Source organism: Typopeltis vanoorti, chromosome 16 (assembly GCF_054136105.1).
Source record: "Typopeltis vanoorti isolate ZY-2024b chromosome 16, IOZ_Tvanoo_1.0, whole genome shotgun sequence".
In the NCBI taxonomy this organism is placed as follows: domain Eukaryota; kingdom Metazoa; phylum Arthropoda; class Arachnida; order Uropygi; family Thelyphonidae; genus Typopeltis; species Typopeltis vanoorti.
This window is the reverse complement of record NC_143564.1, coordinates 78,381,699-78,400,599: the sequence shown is the minus strand read 5'-3', so window position 1 is coordinate 78,400,599 and position 18,901 is coordinate 78,381,699. Positions and strand designations below refer to the sequence as shown.

The window sequence follows — 18,901 nt, the reverse complement described above, 5'->3', positions numbered from 1 at the left end:
TTCTCTCTTGGCACCTTGTCGTATGCCTTTTCCAGATCGACATCTTAAATACAGATCTTTGTTATATTCCCATGATTTTTCCACTATTTGTCGTAAAGTGAAGATCTGATCCTGACAGCCTCTATTTGGACTGAATCCAGCTTGTTCTTCACCAAGCTTTTCTTCACACAATTCTTCTCAATCGTTTCTCAAGTATACTGGCATAAATCTTACCATAAACACTCAGTAGGGAAATACCTCTGTAATTCTCACATTCAGTTTTATTTTCCTTTTTATATATGGGTACTATTAGAGCTCTACTCCAATCATTGGGAATTCGTCTCTCTGTCCAGGCCATCTGAACTATGCAGTGCAGCCACTGTAATGCTTTTATACTACCATACTTCAGCATTTCTGGTTGACTGTCATCTAATCCTGGTGCCTTTCCACATTTCAAGCCTTTGATGGCTTTCTCTACTTCAAGTATGGATATGTATTCCTGACTGTATGCATGGTCAGTGTTTTTTACCACTGTGCTATCATCACTGCTTGTTTCATTTAGCAATTTTTTGAAGTAATTACTCCATACTTCAAGGATATCTTTTTCTCCCATTTTCATGTCTCCTTTATCATCTCTAACTCCTTTTACAGCACTCTTTCCTCCATTCCTAAGCTTCTTCAACAACCTCCAGAATATTTTGCCACTTTCTTGATATTTATTTTCTGTGTTCTTGCCAAAGTCCTCTTTAAATCCAATTTGTTATTTTCCATTCTGGTTTTTAATTAGTTCCACAATTTCTTCATTGTTTATACCTTGTGTTTTGTGACAAGTGTTTTTTTCGTACTCCAAGCGAAATGGTGTGAAATCCAGTGAAGGATCAGAAACTCGTCAAACCATTTATTCATTAAAATGAATAAATGGCTTGATTCTGAATACAATTTTATATTACAAAAAAAAGTGAAATCTGTTAGTTATTTTGAAGACAGAAATGTAGATTTTGGATTCTATTTCCAAAGTAATTTGTTTACAGTTACATTTTAATGGCATATAATGCATATTTTTCAATGTGCTGTAGTAATGTTTATTTACTTTATTTTAGGTGGCTCTACTTTATATATTGAAACAGCACAAAACAGACCTTTGGATACTGACAAGAAAACTGAAGGCTCTCTCTTTCTTACTGGTCATTTAGGTGATGTCATGAAGGAAAGTGCTAACATTGCTTATTCATTTGCAAAGTCATTTCTGCTTCTAAAACATCCAGAAAACACTTTCATACAAAGAGCACATTTGCATTTGCATGTTCCAGAGGTAAAATTAACATTATGTTTTACTCGTATTTCAGAAATGAAAGGAATTTTACGTATTATCATGAATCTTTAGATGAAGAATGTACAATTATATATTTGTATGATTTTTCATTTCCACTAATAACTTCCCATTCATCAGTTGTCCGAGCGGTTAGCCTGGTGGCTATGCGCTTCGCAACCATATGCCTGGGGAAGGAGTATCCTGGGTTCGATTTCCATCCCTGACGTGAGGAGCTTAAGGATCTTCCTCAGCCATAGCCAAGTTATTGGTCTTGGGCATGGACAGCAGGATTTTTCATTCCTCAAGCAGGCAAACCGGCTCCATGAACACACGGATCTACAGCCATAAATACTTAACCCCCCAGGAGGGGGCTCAACTCACCCCAATAGGGACGGGGGGGGGGGGAAAGGGAGAAGAAACTCCATATGAATAAATAAATTCATCAGTTGATGAAAATTATAACTTCTTAATTTTACTTGTTGAGATCATAACATGATTGATCTATTCAGAATTACACCAAGATAGTCAGTCAAGGCACAAAATGGTTTTATATGTATGTGTATTTTGTCTGTGAATTCCATGCACAAATGCTATAAACATATCACACATTATGGTTGGCCTATATTGTATGTATTGTTTGGTCTCCACATGCCTGAGGACTCATGAGTACCCTAGCCACAATGTTTCCCCATTTTTTTTCTGTTTTTTTTTTTTTTTTTTTGCAGCAGTGGCCAACTCCAAAATAAGTCCGTGATCTTTTTAATCTGGTCCAACCATGTTGGTCTTGGGCATCCTGTTTTTCTTTGTCCTGGATGATAAGTTTTTTTCAGGTTTTCATTTTCACGACTTGAAATGCGACCAAAGTATTTGAGAATTCTTTCATTTACAATGTCTCATACCAACTTCTTGAATTTTAGTTAACTTAATTATACTTTCATTAGCCCTTTTGTCAATCCAGGAGACTCAGCATCACTTCTTGAAGCTATTTATCTTGTCCATATCTTTTTTGTTGAGTGTCCAAGATTAAGTACCATAAATAAAAATTGAAAACACCAAGCTGTTGACCAGTCTTGATTTAGTAGGGATAGAAATGTTTCTGTCTTTCCATATTTTCTGCAATTGCACTATTGCTGACCTTGCTGTGGTAATTCTTCTTTTAATTTCTGGTTGACATCTACTCTTGGTGCATATTAGAGCTCCAAGGTAAATGAATTCATCCACCTTCTCGAAGTCAATGTTGTGGGCAAAATTGTTATTTTCATCTATGGCCTTGTATTTTGTTTTATCATGATTACTTCTTAATCCATATTTCAGGCTTTCTCATTCAATTCTTTTAATGAGGGACTCTAGTTCTCCTTTGCTGCTGGCAATAAGAATAGTGTCATCAGCATACTTAAGATTCTTTATCTTTTTGCCACCAACTGAGAAACCACTATCATAACTGCTAAGAGCCTTTCTCATAATGTATTCTCCATGTAGATTAGGGGAGAGTATACATCCTCATGTGTACTCTGGTTGAACCACTGAGATGCTTTTCAATCCATCTTCACTGCAACCTTATGCCTCTCATAGAGGTGTTTTAAAAGATGTGTCCAATGTTCTGGGATGCCCATTTGACTTAGTATTTTCCACAGGTCCTCCCACCTGACACAGTCAAATGTTTTGGGCATAATCAACGAAGCAACATATCCATGGAAATATTAAATTCTTGAGCCTTTTTCAACCAAGTACCTTAAATTGCAAATTTGATCTCTGGTTCCATGTAATTTTCTAAAACCTACCTGTTCTGCAGAAAGTTGTTGCATATTGTTTAAGTCTTTCTTTAATAATATAGAGCAGAATTTTGTTTGCATGTGAACTTTGCCATTACCAGCTCGAGATAGTATCAATGAATGCAATAATCTATAATTATTGCATTCATTGATATTTCCTTTTTTTGTGTATTTGTATAAAAATGGATTTTAATCATCAGACCAAATCTCCCAGATTTTATTACAAATTTTTCTGATGATTTCAATTCCTATGGGTTCTAGACATGTAAGAAATTTGCTTGGTATTTGGTCATGGCCTGGATTTTACCTTTTATGAGTTTTCGGTGGCCTAAAGGTTACATAATCCAGAAATCTTGCTCTAGGTACCAAATTCTGAACTTTTTTTTTGAGCCACTTTTAAGTCTTTGATAAGAGTGGTGGTCTCACACTGTTTATTAATTTTCTATATTTTTATTTATTTATTACCTAATCTGGAAATTCTACTCTAGAAAACAAACATGGAACTTTTTACTAGCCAATTCAGGTCTCCAGTCAGTGGGACAGTAATCTCACACAGTTGGATTCTTTCATTCTAATTCAAGGAACCATGTGATCAGATGAGGATTGTAGGCTATTTGAAAACTTTTTCATAAGCCTGTTCTAAATGCATCAACTAGTTTTCCTCCACTTTGGTTTTTTTGGAAGTTGTAATATATTTGGCAGCATGCCAAATAATTTCATTTAGTAACATAATTGTTACTAAATGGCTTGGGCATCAACTCAGACACCCTGAAGTCTCACCCTTTTTGGAATCCCTCATCCTGTACAAATCAGAAGATGGCAATCGCAGTAGAGGAAGACCATGCAAGCAATTTTGGCAATACATATGTGAAACCATCAGTACTCTGAACTGTAAAATCCATCTGACATCTACCAGTTAGCTCAAGATAGAGAGACTTGGAAGACCATAATTTGCATATTTAATTTCTAATATAAATCTCTTTTCCCTTTTCACATTGTATCATATTGTGAATAAACTATGATGATGAGTAACATATTTAGAGATCGTACCAATGTTTGGAATTACAGTAATTCTAATTACTTTCCATGAATGAGCATCTGACATTGAGTAATTTTCCAAACAGTATTCTTATGTATTTTTTTATGAATCGCTTTAGTTATAGCTATTAAAACTGATTTAATAGTTTAGTTCTTTGTTAATATTTTTCATATTTACTAGGGTTAGAGTTATCGACAACATTTTGATCATATCAGTTTTTTGTATAAGATTGATTGTGATTATTTGGAATTACAACTGAAACAACTAAGTGTATGTGTATTCTTCCAACTGGTTTGCCTGTTTTATGAATTGAGACGCCCAAGTTTCCAGGAGAAAACTCTGCCACCTCCATGTGAGATTGACTAACTGAACAAAGGGTACCAGTTGATATCTACTGTAATATTGGTATGCTGTTTGTAATTTTTTTTTTTTCTATAAGAAAAATATACAGAATTGATGGCACAGGGAAAGAGATAAAATATCAAAAGGGAAGCCATTTTTTAAGTGTTGTCATTCAATATTAGTAAACAGGTGATGTCAAAGTTAACCAATATATTTATATTGTTTAAACTTAGATTTTTTTAATAGAGGTTTTAAAATGGGTAGAATTTATATACACACACACACACACACACACACTGGCGGGAGGGGGTTGTCTTACCCCCCAAGTTCTGGGCTGGTAAGACAAAAAACGTGACATAAAAACTTTTCAAATTTCTGCTTATCTTTATATATATATATAGATAGATAGATAGATATAGGATGTGGTATGACCAATGAAGAGGATAAGAGTTAATTTGTAGCATGGAGAATCGGTGGCATCTATTATGAGTCATGTGGAAAATTGGGTTTATAGATTTTAGGTAAACCATATATGGGGGAGGGAGAACTGAAGGGTTTGAGTTTTTTTTTTTTTTTTTTTTGTGATGTTGGATTTAAGTAGGCTTTTTAATTTTTTTTTAACCTCCATTTTGGTGGGATTGTAATCTAGTGGGTAGCTGTCTCGGAGAATAATATCCATTATCCTTTTGTATTCAGTGGTGTTAAGGATAACTGTGGCACTTCTATCCTTATTAGTACTGGTGATAATTATACTTTTATCTTTTGGCACTTTCTGAGAGCAGCAAGTTGGTCAGAATATATATTTCTTTTCAGAAGTGAAGATCGTAAAAGAATATTGGTTGGTAACATCATGTCTAATGTTATTGGCTCTTATGATGCTAAGTGATTCTATATTCCATGTGAACTTTCTTCAGTACTATGGCAAAATTGGCTGAGGCTGAAGGAACTGATGGCATCTTTGTTGGGCATTTTGGAAGACAGCTTCACTATGGTAAGAAGAGGTTGAATTTGTTGGGATTTAGAATTACACAGACCGTTCTACTTTTTGATATGCTTAGTTCTTATTTCTAAGAATACTTTAGTGGATGCTTCTAAAATGCTCTAGAGAATGGACTAAAGCTCAAATTTAAGGATCGCTGAGAGCTTCGATTATAATGAGCTGATTGCACCATTGGTAGTGGCAAGGCTGGTGCATATTACAGCCATGTGTTCTTGCAGTAGTGCAAAACTGGCACATTTGTACATATGGAAAGGTTTTTTTTAGAATGGAACTTGATTTTTAGTTTAACGCAATTAGGTATTGCTCTTGTATCCTGACATCTATTTAGAAGGACCAGCCAATTTTATTGCCTAGATAAACATAGTTTTAACTTACTGTATTGTCTTGCCTTACATACTATCTGTTCACCATGAATAACTAGTATCTATGTGCTAAAGCTTAAGTGCTGAGAGGATATCATGTTGGAGGTTTAATGGAGTATTAAGAGCACCAAGAAAGGATTAAAAACTATATTAATTCTGCCAATATTTCATCTGTTACTGAGACATATTCAGGGAGTTCAAGCTAACATTTGTAACACACACACTGAAGTCTCATTTGGTTGGGGCACCTTCTATGTGCATTTCTAGAAGGATCCCTAGGTTGTAAATTGGGATCTCTGAGGATTAATGTTTGACTTAAGTTTCACTAAGGTGCAAAGTTCAAGAAAATGCACTTACATATTTGCAGCTTATTCCTAGAAGTGACACTTTCATTGACTTGACCTCTAGAGGACTATTCCTTGTGACTTTTGTCCATCCTGGAAGGGAGTGGGGGGTGCTGGCTGTTGCTATAGCAGTTAATCCTATTGTGAGAGGGACATTGTCTTTAAGGGTAGCTGAACAATGGATACAGTCTCACTAGCGTATTCTAATCAAAAGGGTAGAATAAAAAATCACTCATAAGTGATTAGAATTATAATGTTATGTAATAAATTTCTCACTCTTAGAAAGAACACTGTACAAGTTATCATTCGGGTACTAGATACATCCAGTTTTCCAGTTCATTACTGCACACAATCAGGCTGAAACCAAGAGGAGCAATTAGAGGAACATCCAAGCACTGCCACACTTCTTTATGTGTTGTGTGTGTGCACAGATATCCGAGAGGTGAAGAAGTGAGAGAATGATTATATAATATTATATGTAGCTTTCCAGGTTCTGAAATAGTAGGATTTCAGAACCTGGAAAGTAGAAGCAAGGTTGTGGGATGAAACTAATGCCAGAAGTACATGAAATAAAGGAGAGGAATATTAGCATTGATTAATTCAACTTGGCCAAAAGTTGTAGGCATTAGTGAAACTTTGTTGACAGCAGATGATAGAGAATCCAAGTGGTGTATTTTCAGAGGACAGAGGCAATAAAATGTGGGGGGGAGTTGCTAATAATAGTATAACAATCTGGTGTGAGATAGAGGCCAAAAGGATGATGCATGTTTGTGTGTGCATGCATGTACATAGCTGGTTGTTGCTGCTGCTGTAGGCCAAGGGATACAAGAGAGAATGTGGATGACATATGCAACAGAAAATAAGCATGATGACTGTGGGCCAAGTAGTTATTATGGGAGACTTCAACTATGGAGATATGTATTGGAAGGAGAAACAGTTACATGGAGAAAATGAAACGGAATTTACAGCTGCTATGGAATAATCACCTGAAACAATGTGTAATAGAAAGAACTCGAGGTTGGAGAGTGCTATGTCTGGTTACAGCATCAGAGAATTTTTCTCTGACAAATGATGATGTAGTCTTGATCGTGTAGATTGCTAGATATGCAATTCAATTAAAATGTGAGGGAAACATCAGAAATTACAAAATGGGCGATTTGTGACAATGCTCTATGCTGACTTATCAGTCAGCATAGAGCATTGCCATGTCCTGTAAATTTGGAGTGATCATTTTGCAAGAATGTATCATCCAAGTGAAGATATTGCAATGTCAGATGTGAGATTGATTGGTGGGAGAACAGGTGAATTATAGGTTTGCTTACATTATTGCAGAACCTTAATACAAATATGGCCATGGAAATAGATTGCATATTGGCCCATGAAATAGTGAATTCATACAAAATATCTAGGACAAATCATTACAAATAACCATAAACTTGATAATGGAATTTCAGCTAGAATAAAAGCATTAACCATTATAGAGAGAGAGAGAGATTTAAAAGCAATTTACCAAACTGCCTAAAAAGAAAGAACAACAACCAGTATGTACTCCCAACAATGACCTATGGTAGTGAAACCTGGAGTCTGACTAAAAACGACTAGAGAAACTGAAAATAACATGAAGAAATATGGAAAGAGCTATTTTGGGAATAACCTGGTTAGATAAAAAGAATAATACTTGGATAAGGAAGCAAACAAAGGTAACGGACATTGCCGTAGTAATAAAAGGCAACAAATGGCACTGGGCAGGACATGTGATGAGAATGTCTGATGACAGATGAACAAAGAGAACAACAGAATGGACAACCAAGAACTGGTTATTGGAAACCAGGAAGACCAGGGTAATACAGGACGATGCGATAACAAGATGTTGTGGACATTTATGGTGGAGAGATGTACAGGACTGGTTAAAATGGAAGAAGTATGGAGAGGCATTCTTCAGCAGTGGACCAAAGAAAGCTGTTGATGATGGTGATGACTGGCCCATGAATGACAAGAATGTTCAAGGGAATTGGCACTTCCACTGACTAAGCTGTTTAATTTAAGCCTCAGTTCTGAGAAGATGCTAAGGGAGTGGAAAGCAGGCAAAATAGTTCCACTATCTCAAGGAGATGCCAAGACAGCACATTATAAGATGGTCAGTATTACAGAAGTGGTGGAGAGGGTGGTAAAATACAGAAGTTAGGACTGAATTGACAGGAATGTTGTCCTCTATAAGGAGCAGTCTCATTGTGAGAAGGGTTTGTTTTGCCTTAGTTATTTGCCAAAGGTTAAGCTGGGAAGAGCAAAGTCAATCAAAGTGATGTGAGATCTTGTAAGATGACTTTAATAGACTAAGAGTTTTCATTAAGGATAACAATTGCCGGTTTAATGTGGCCAATTATAAGATCATGCACTTTGCGATAAAGAGATTACAAGCTGTATGATCATTTCATTCATATATTGAGGAGATCACATGCTCTGTAATCTCTACACTGATTCTAATTGAAAAGAAAAGTGACCTGCCCCATTATTTCCAGGCTAGCATAACTCAGCAACAGATTTTCTTACATAAATGAGTTGAATTTAAAACTTCAAGGTCCAGATGCAACAATATTTAATGCTTGGAACATGATCAAATCATTCAAAAAGAAACTCAAACTCTGGCTTAATATGATTGCAGAAAGAAATAATGAAATGTTTCAGTCCTACTCAGATTTTATTATGGAAGCAGATGATTTCTATTCACAGAATTCAGTTTCAGATATTATTGCAGCCCACTTGAAGATGTTGTTGTTGTCATTTGAAAAGCATTATTCTAAATATGAGGATAATATGTAGATTGTGAACCCCTTTGTTGAACACAAAGAATATATGTATTGTTTAATCTTCTTCTGCAGCTTCTCCCACTTAAGTGGGGTCACTGTTTGTAATGAGTCTCCTCTACACCTTCCTGTCTTGGGCTGTCACCACATCCAAGTTCTTCATCTTCAAGTCCTCTTCTACCAGCTCCCTTCATCTCTTCTTTGGCTGCCCACGCTTCCGCCTTCCTTGCACATCCATCTGCATGACCCTTCTTCCCACATATTCGTCCTCCCTCGTCATCACATGACCAAACCATCTCAACCTTGCCTCTTGTATTTTCGCTCCTAAGTTCGTAACTTTCACTGTTCCCCTGACACAGTCATTATTCAGACGATCCTTTCTGGTCACACCGCACATCCACCTAAGCATTCTCATCTCTGCTACTTCCTTCCTGCTGATGTTATTTTTCCTCAGGGCCACAGTTTCTATAGCTTATGTCATAGCTGGCCTCACTACTGTCCTATAGATTTTGCCTTTCAGATTGATCGGCACCCTCTTATCGCATAACACTACAGCCATCTCCCTACAGTTCCTCCAACCCGCTTGTATCCTGCATCCCACTTCCTTCTCAGCTCCTCCATCTTCTTCCACTGTTGAAAATAAGTATCTAAAGTCTCTCACCTTCCTGATGACGTTTCCTTCCAGCTCCAGATCTGTCTCCTGGCCGCCGCCACCCACTGCGCAACACATATACTCTGTCTTACTTCTGCTCAGTCTCATACCTCTCTCTCTTCCATTACTTTTCTCCATCTTTCCAGTTTAGTTCCCACTTCTTCTCTTGAATCTACACACAACAAGATGTCATCTGCATACAACATTGTCCAAGGCGCATCTTCTCTCACCTCCTCTGTTACCACCTCCATCACAATATTAAACAGAAATGGGCTTAATGCTGACCCTTGATGCAAGCCAACTGTTACTTGAAAACTTTTTGTCTGTCCCAAACAGGTCCGAACACTTGTCTTCACATTTCTTTACATTTCCCGCACCAACCTGACATATTTCTCCGGCACCTTCTTCTCCCTCAACACCTCCAGACTTCTTGCCTTAGCACTCTATCGTATGCTTTCTGCAGATCAATAAATACCAGATGTAGCTCCCTTTGTTTCTCTCGATATTTTTCCATCATCTGTCGTAACCCAAAGATAGCATCTGTTGTTGATCTACCAGGCATGAAGCCAAATTGTTCCTTTGCAATCTCCACCTCCTTCCGCAATCTACCATCAAGAACCCTTTCTAGGATCTTCATTGTGTGGGACATCAACTTTATTCCTCTGTAATTTTTACAGTCTTGTGTATCCCCTTTACCCTTGTAGATGGGAACAAGAGCACTCTCCCTCCATTCCTCGGGTATATTTTCCTGTTGGCAAACTTTCATGAACAGGTCCCACAGCAGGTCAATTCCCTCTTCCCCCAGTGCCTTCCATGCCTCCACTGGAATTCTGTCGGGGCCCACCGATTTTCCATTCCTCATCCTCTTCATGGCCTCCGTCACTTCCATTCTGCTGATGTTCTGCACCATCCCCTCAGAAGGCTGCCCATCTCCTCTGTGAGTCCTTGCATTTTCCTCATTCAAAAGTCCCTCAAAGTATATTTTCCATCTGTTTCTTATGTCCACATCCCTCCATAATACTCTTCCTTCAGCATCTTTGATCTGCCTCACATGTAAGATGTCCTTTGCTGCTTTATTTCTACATTTCGCTAGATTGTAAATTTTTCTTTGTCCATCCTTTGTTTCTAATTGATCATACAGATCTTGATATGCCATGGCCTTCGCCTGTGCCACAACTCTCTTGGCTTCTTGCTTTCTCTCTTTGTACACCTCTCTGTCCTCTTCCACTCTTGACTCATCCCACTTCTGCTTTGCCTTCCTCTTAGCTGTCACTGCCACTTGTACATCATTATTCCACCACCAACCCTCCTTCTGCTCTCTAATCTTTCCGGATGTCTCACCAAAGCACCTTGATTGCACAGCTCAGGATTACTTTTGAATTATGTTTCCACCAATCTTGTACACTTTCCAGTCCATCTGAAATCCTCTCTAACACCATCTCCCTAAAACAATTCCTCACACTCTCCTCTTTTAGGCAAAACCACTTAATTGTCTTCATCCCATGGCATCCAGAAGTTCTTATCTTCGATCTCATTTTAAAGTCTGCACACAGCAGTCGGTGTTGTTGTGCTACTTGATCTGTTGGAATTACTTTACAATTTGTCACAACCTTAAGATGTTTTCTTCTAGTCAAAATATAGTCAATTTGTGAGCTGTTGTTACCACTCCTAAATGTTATCAAATGTTCTTCCCTCTTGTAGAAAAACGAGTTCACAATTGCCAGATCAAACGCTACTGCAAAGTCCACAACCCTCTCTCCTTCCTGGTTCATCATTCCCGCTCCGTGGCCACCATGCACCCTTTCACAGTCTCTATTCTGTCTTCCTATGTGCCCGTTCAAGTCTCCTCCGACAATCACCATCTCATTTTCTTCCAATTCCCTCATTTCTTCATCTAACACGTTCCAGAACTCATCTTTTTCCTCTGCTGTACAACCAACTTGCGGGACATATACACATAATACGACCACCCGCTCTTCTCCAAGACCCAATTTCATTCGCATGATCCTGTTGTTCCTTCTACCCACGTCCAGTACTTCACCCTTCATTCTGCCACACACCACAATTCCTACACAATTTCTTCCCTCGTTATTCGCTCCAGAGTAGAACAGTTTATATCCATCTCTCAGTTCCTTTGCCTTTCCACCTTGTCTCCTGCACACATAAAATGTCCAACTTCCTCATCATGTCTGCCACCTCTCTTCCCCTTCCAGTCATGCTTCCAACATTCAGTGTTCCCACTCGCAACATCCTCTCCACCTGCTGGGCTTGCTTCTTTAACCGCACTCGCCCTTGATGCGGTCGCCATCATCCACTTCTCGCAGCTGTAGGGCGATGTGGCTGCGCGTGCTTAAGGGGTATGCCCTAGCCCTTATATCATTTTCTCTTTGACTCATAATCATAGTTTGAGTTGGCACTGAAGTTTTCCGACCGGATGCCCTTCCTGACATCAACCCTCGCATTTATCCGGGCTTGGGACCGGCACCTATTGAGGCTAGCTTGCCTCCTTCGGTGGCTGCATAAGACTCACCCCTAGCCCTCGAATACTCTAATAGCATCAGGGGGAAGGAGCAAGGAGAGGAGAAAGAAGCAAAGAAAGAAGAGGAGGGACCAGTCTACAGAATAATATAACAGATATATATATATTACATGAAGTAAGACATGGTCCAGCATTAGGTATCTCGGGTTTGCCATGCCCGTACTCACTAATATTCTTTAAAATTCCAAGCAATTGGAAAAATTCACTTCTAATATTAATTTTTAAAAAAGGGCAATAAAGAAGAAATTAAAAACTACAGACCTATAAGCCTACTCACCACCACATGTATGAAGTCTTCACATGGCAGGAATTTGATGATGATGACAAAAAATTATAAATAATAGAATAAAATCTAAACTTGAGGAATTGCAATCCTGTGAACAAGCTGGATTTAGAAAGAATTACAATCCTTTGGACCATATTCACACATTAAGACAGCTCATTGAAAAATCAGTTGAATACAATAAACCTTTGTTGTCTGCCTTCTGCAATGCTAAAAGCTCTTGAAACCCAGGGAACTGAGAAACCATATATTGAAACACTAAAACATATTTACAATAATGCAACTTCTGTAATTAAATTATATGAGTCTATCCTAGACTTAAAGCAGGAGGTCCTAAACATCACGCCAAGCAGTATCCAGCATTTTTGCAGTATCGATCATACTTTGTTTTGAATTCATTTTGAACTCCATTGATTAGCCTATAATAATAATAATAACAATTGTGGATGGAGTTGAACTTTGGAAGGCATATTGCAAAGTTTGCCAAAACAGCACATCAGATTACATGTTTGTTGAATAACACTAACAAGCAAGTAAGTAAGGGTATTTGTGTATTTTTTGCTTGGAGAATGGTGAATGAACAGAATGGGTTGCCAGAGAAGGTTGTGAGTGCATCTGTGGTGAACGAGTGTAAGTTAGAGATATGGTAAGTGTTGTGAACAGTGGTCAGTGTGGTCCTCTCATGATGAATTTTTACTCCATGGAGATGTGCCCAAGCAATAATAATAATATTTTCACAAAGTAACTTATGCCTTTTAACGTAGTTTATTAATGTTTGGTGTAATTCTGTTACTGATGCTGAGAAGGTGGTGCCTAAATGTTTGACTACTTGCTGTAGCATGGAATGGAGGCGATTGTCCCTTTCTTACTGTACCATAGGTTAGAGATTTACTTTAGGATGTTATGTGATATGTTTCTAGATTTGTTTTCTGTGCAGTAGATGTAACCAATTAAGAGAGCAATTAAAACACACACACACACACACACACACACACACACACACACACACACACACACACACACACACACACACATCTTTTGTTGAGATTTGTAGAAACACCAACTGAATAACTACAAATTCGACATCTGTCATTCACCTATCCAGCCCTTCACATTAATACCTATTCTGAAATTTCACCATACTCTCAGGAAAAGATTTTTGAAGATTTGATTTACTGCTTCAAAGAGATTTGAAGCAGTAAAAAGTATTATCCAGTCTTCAATCTTTGCTTAACACTCAATGAATTTCATAAATGTGAAATTGTAATATGGCAGAAGGTCAAAATACAAGAGTGGTCTGAAAAGTTCTCAGCCTCAACCATAGATGGCAACATTATCGGCAAGATTTTTTTTTTTTCTAAGTTGGTACATCTGTCATAAGCATCCATGTGAAATTGCAAGTCATTCTATCAAGTAGTTTGTTTTATACAGCTGTCTGAATAAAAAGAGCAAATAAAATATGTCTGAATAAAAAGATAAAGCTGTCTGAATAAAAAGGTGGCGGGATTCGAACCTGCAACCTCTTGACTGGAGAGCAGACACGCTAACCACTCGGCCAGCCAGGCTGCAATCTGGACAATGCACCTCCCCACAAAGGTGTTTTGGCAATGGGAAAATTAAGGGATCTGCACTATGAATTGTTGGAACATCTACCCTATTCCCCAGATTTGACTCCCTCTTACTTCTATCTCTTCCCAAAACTAAAACTCTTCCTTGCTGGTCAGTGTTTTTCTTCGAATCAAGAGGTGATTGCAGATGTAGAGGGGTATTTTGCAGATCTTACTGAGAACTATTACAGGGATGGGATAATGGTGCTGGAGCATCGCTGGAATAAATGTATTATTCTTAAGGGAGATTATGTTGAAAAATAAAAATAATTTTGAAATTATGAATTCGTTTTTTCATTGTTAGGCTGAAAACTTTTCAGACCACTCTCATAATATCAAAGGAAAATGTGCACCTAATTATTAAAACTTTATTCAGTGTAGTTGTGTATTTACTTTTAAAATGAGAGATTACTTACTGATGATACACTTACCATTTAAACCTTTAAACTCAAAGTGCTGAACTGAGCACTTTGAGTTTAAATACAGTAATCTTTCATTTATCTGGATGTTTTAAGGAATCTTGCTGTCATTTAGCTAGTAAATGGTTATTTGAATATTAGATAATTGAGAAATCACTGTACATTGTTTAATGTTTCTCTGCTTTTCCTAATTAGTATTTTATTTGTAGTTTAATCATTCTTTAACAATGCTTTCTTTTATTATGTCAGCCATTTGGTATTATTGTTATTTTTTAATTTTAATATGAAATCTTATAGGGTGCAGTTCCTAAAGATGGACCCAGTGCAGGTTGTACCATGGTGACTGCTTTGATATCTTTGTCTCTAAAGAAATCTGTAAGACAAGATTTGGCCATGACAGGTGAAATCTCACTAACAGGAAAAGTCCTACCAGTTGGTGGCATTAAGGAAAAGACAATAGCTGTATGTGTGATTTTTGTATATCACTTGGCTATTTATTCAGGTTTAAACAAATAATTGTGTTGAATAGCAGTATTATAGCATAACAGTAATATTAAAACTGTGACCAAACCAAGAAACAGCTGGAGAGAAAAGCTATGGATAAAATACAGATAGGGACACATTAAACCAATTATTTTAAGTATTTAGCATAATTATTATTAACACCAAACCTCTATGAAATCAAAAGACTTACAAATCCCATCAAACCATACTTTAAACTCATTCAATGTATCTGCATTCACCACAATGTTAGGCAAAGCACTGACCAACCACTCTCCGTGCAAAGAACCTACTCCTCATGTCCCCTGGTAACACCCTCTTTATACAACTTCTAGATATGTCTCCTTGTTCTACCCCACCCCCCTTCCTCTATTCCACAATTTTGTTTACATTAACCTGGTAACAGTCCTTTTCCAAATTAAATGTCTTGATTACATCCCCTCTCTTCCTCCTATTCACAAGGTTTTGCAAACTGCATTCCTTCATTCTCTCCCCATACCCATCCCAAAGACTAGTTATGACCTTAGTCAGTCTTCTGGACACTTTCCAACATATCCTCATCACCATGAAAACCAGGGGACCAAATCTGTGTACAATAACCCATACAAAGTCTGATCAAAGTCTTATACAATTGAAGTAGAACCTCTTTATTTCTACAAGTTAAGGTCCACTGCATCATTGCCATAATCTCATGTGATGCCTTCACAACCTGTGCAGTGTGATCTCTCAACTTAGATCCTTGTCTGCCACCACTCTAAGGTCTCTTATCTCATTAACTTCCTCCAGAATTTCTCTGTCCAGGCATTTTTTTTTTTGAATTGACAGTTCCATACTATTGCCTGTTCATACAATCTATTGACTATAAGACCACATTGAATTAAGATGATGGAACTATTTAAAAAACTTCTCATAACAAAAATAGACAGAATTTTATCTACCCCTGGTGAATATTGCATAATATGGGTGATCTACACCACCTAGTCAAAAATGTAATATCTCCTAAAACGCTTCTTTCTGAATGCAAAAATCGTCTCACTGAACAATAAAATTTCCACAATACTATAAAGCATTTGGATGTCTATTGCTGGTTTTCAAATCCATGTTTCTTTCTAACTTTTCATGAATAGTATTTTAATTCATTAATTATAAAAATCAAAATTCTCCTCACATTGCTGACAGGTGGTGGGTACTGCAAAATAATAACCTGTTTTGTTGTAAGTAATGGAATGCGCACCACTTTACATAATCTGTTCCAAATACGTAGGACAGGAGGGCAGCTGTAAAATGCATGTTCTGCTGTTTCCAATCGGTAACAGATATCACAGATTGGATCTCCAATGTTCAAGTACCTCCATTTGATGGTATTGACTGGAAGGCGGCCATATGCAATTCTCCAAGCAAGATCCCTCCTGTTATGGTATCTTTGGAACTTCAATAAGTTACGAAACAAAGTGTTGTCAGTACACAACTGTGGAAGTTCACGACAAAAGAGATTAAAGATTTCTTTATACCAAATTTTACTTTTTTTAATGGAAAGAATGGCCAGAGTGTTGTAGTATTCAGAAGCAATCTCATCTTTTGGACCCTTATAATCATTTACTCCAAACAGGGGAAGATGAAAATCCAAGTAGTACCAGAGAAGGTAATATCTTATGAATTTTTGAAGCTGTATTGCTTAAATAGCAGAATTTTAAGAGTGGAAGCCCAAATCCTCCATGCTTCTTTGATAGTTGAAGAAATTCCTTTTTAACTTCTTGGTATCAGCTAGACCAAAAAAAATTGCACAGGCTTACTAGACAATTGCTTTTCTTCATCTTCTGTGATGTCTGTAATATTTTTTATGTACAACTGAGCAGGAAAGATTATGGCTATAGCTTTAGAAGAAAACGAAAGTGGCCCTATTTTCCAGTCTTCTAAGATTTCAAAATTCTTTAACTGATAATATTGGGTAAGTGGAGAAGGGAATTCCAGGTATAATGGGGGGGGGGGGGAGTGCAAAAGGAATGCCTCCAAAATCCCATTTTCCAAAAACTTTTAATTTTGTCTTGTCTGCATTAGTAGTTAATGCACTGATCTTGCTAAATGTTTCCAAAATACCAAAAAAAGATATATATATATATATATATGGAATTATTATCCTTCAAAGTGCCCACTACATCATCGGCATATGCTAATACTTTATTTTCCTTCATAGTTGAAGGAACTGTTATTCCTCATACAGCATGTGTATTGTTGACTTCCTATAAAAAAGGTTCAAGAACCAGTGCAAAAAGCAATGGACTAAGAGGGAAGCCTTACTTGACTCCTTTTTTGAATTTTAACCGGATGACAGAAACCCATTAACTAGGAGGTGGTTAGTTGAATTGACATAGGCTCCTTTGATAACAGATAGCAACTTTTTATGTACACTAATTTGCTGGAGGATGAGGAACAGAAGGGGATGCTGGGCATTATCAAATGCTTGAGTAAGGTCTACTGATAGCACTACCATCAACTGCTTTTTCATATTAACTAAGCGGATTAGATCACGTAGCAGAAACAGATTAAATTCTATTGCTCGACCTGGAACTCCATACACGTGTGCTTTTAATTATGTTTCTCATTCCCACTTTGAGCCTGTTATTGATAATGTGGAAAGATATCTTTTAGTCAGTATTAGATAGAGAAATAGGTTTCCAGCTTCTGATCAAGGTGTGATCTCTATTAGGTTTTGGAATGAGGATGGTATGGCTTGCTACAAATTCACCTTCAAAATATTCCCTTTGCATATCAATACAGCGCTCCTACCTTTCTTGCCACTTCTGGAATGTGTCCTGGAATTCTTCTTTTCGAAGCACGTCAAGCACCTTCTGCGATTTGCGCTGGATCTCCGCAGTGGTGTCAAAACGGTGACCTTTGAGCTGGATCTTCATCTTCGGGAAGAGGGCGAAGTCTGCAGGAGTCAAATCTGGCGAGTATTGTGGGTGCAGAAGTGAGATCGTTTTGTTTCTGGCGAGAAACTCACGTGTGAGGATAGCTCAGTGACAGGGTGCATTGTTGTCGTGGAGCATCCAGTTTTTCGCACACCAGAGATCTGGTCGCTTTCGGCAAATGTCCTTCCTCAGACGCCTTAAAACCTGGAAGTAGAACTCACTATTGACGGTCTGGCCCTTGAGGACGAATTCTCGATGCACAATGCCGCAAATGTCGAAAAAGACTATGAGCATGCATTTGGTTGGGCTGCAGACCTGCCTTGCCTTTTTTGGTCGTGGAGATGATGGGCTCTTCCACTATGAAGACTGTTGCTTCGTCTCAGGGTCGTTCCCATACACCCAAGTTTCGTCGCCTGTAATGATCCTCAAATTTCATGTTTGCTCTTTGTTCTAACTTGCTGTCCATGATGAAATCGCAGATGTGGTAACGCAGGTGGTCAGAATAGCATCAGTTGCACAGCTCCCGATGTACACAGGACAATGTCTTTTGGCACACTGACTTATGAAGGTAGGTGCTCCCTGTGACTGTGCGTGCTGCCATCTGTTGGCGTGTTACAAACCTAGTCGTGAAACTTTTTGATACCACCTCATATATGTCCTGAGAAGAGAAAGAATTAAATAATATAACTAGAATGGGAAGAATAAAATCCCAGGCCTCTCAGTAAAGTTCTATCCCTAGACCATCAGGTCCAGGGGATTTTCTTGTCTGGCATTCTTTTTAGGCTGTAGTAACTTCAGATGCTGTAATGGGTCTGTCAAGCCCATCTTGGATATGAACAGGAAAGCTATTAATGCTCTAAGAGTTATAATTTCCAGCAGTACCGTTGTCTTCAAACAGATTTTTGTAGTGTTTTTGAAAGGAGTTAAGGATGTCTTGAGTGTTGGACATGTCTTCATCAACAATGCAGATTTGAGTGATAGTCCTTCCTTTGCAGAATTTAGTGAATTGTCTGTTGAAGAATGCAGCTGAAGGG

General features: G+C 37.8%; 1 protein-coding gene across 1 annotated transcript in view; it reads left to right on the top strand.

Moving 5' to 3' along the window:
* The window catches only part of Lon (lon protease homolog, mitochondrial), a 319,254-nt gene that overhangs the window by 281,850 nt on the left and 18,503 nt on the right, over positions 1–18,901 (top strand). The window contains exons 19-20 of the mRNA XM_090406689.1: positions 1,080–1,291; positions 14,752–14,916. Coding sequence (XP_090262815.1) covers positions 1,080–1,291; positions 14,752–14,916 — 377 coding nt within the window. The remainder of the gene's footprint in view (positions 1–1,079; positions 1,292–14,751; positions 14,917–18,901) is intronic.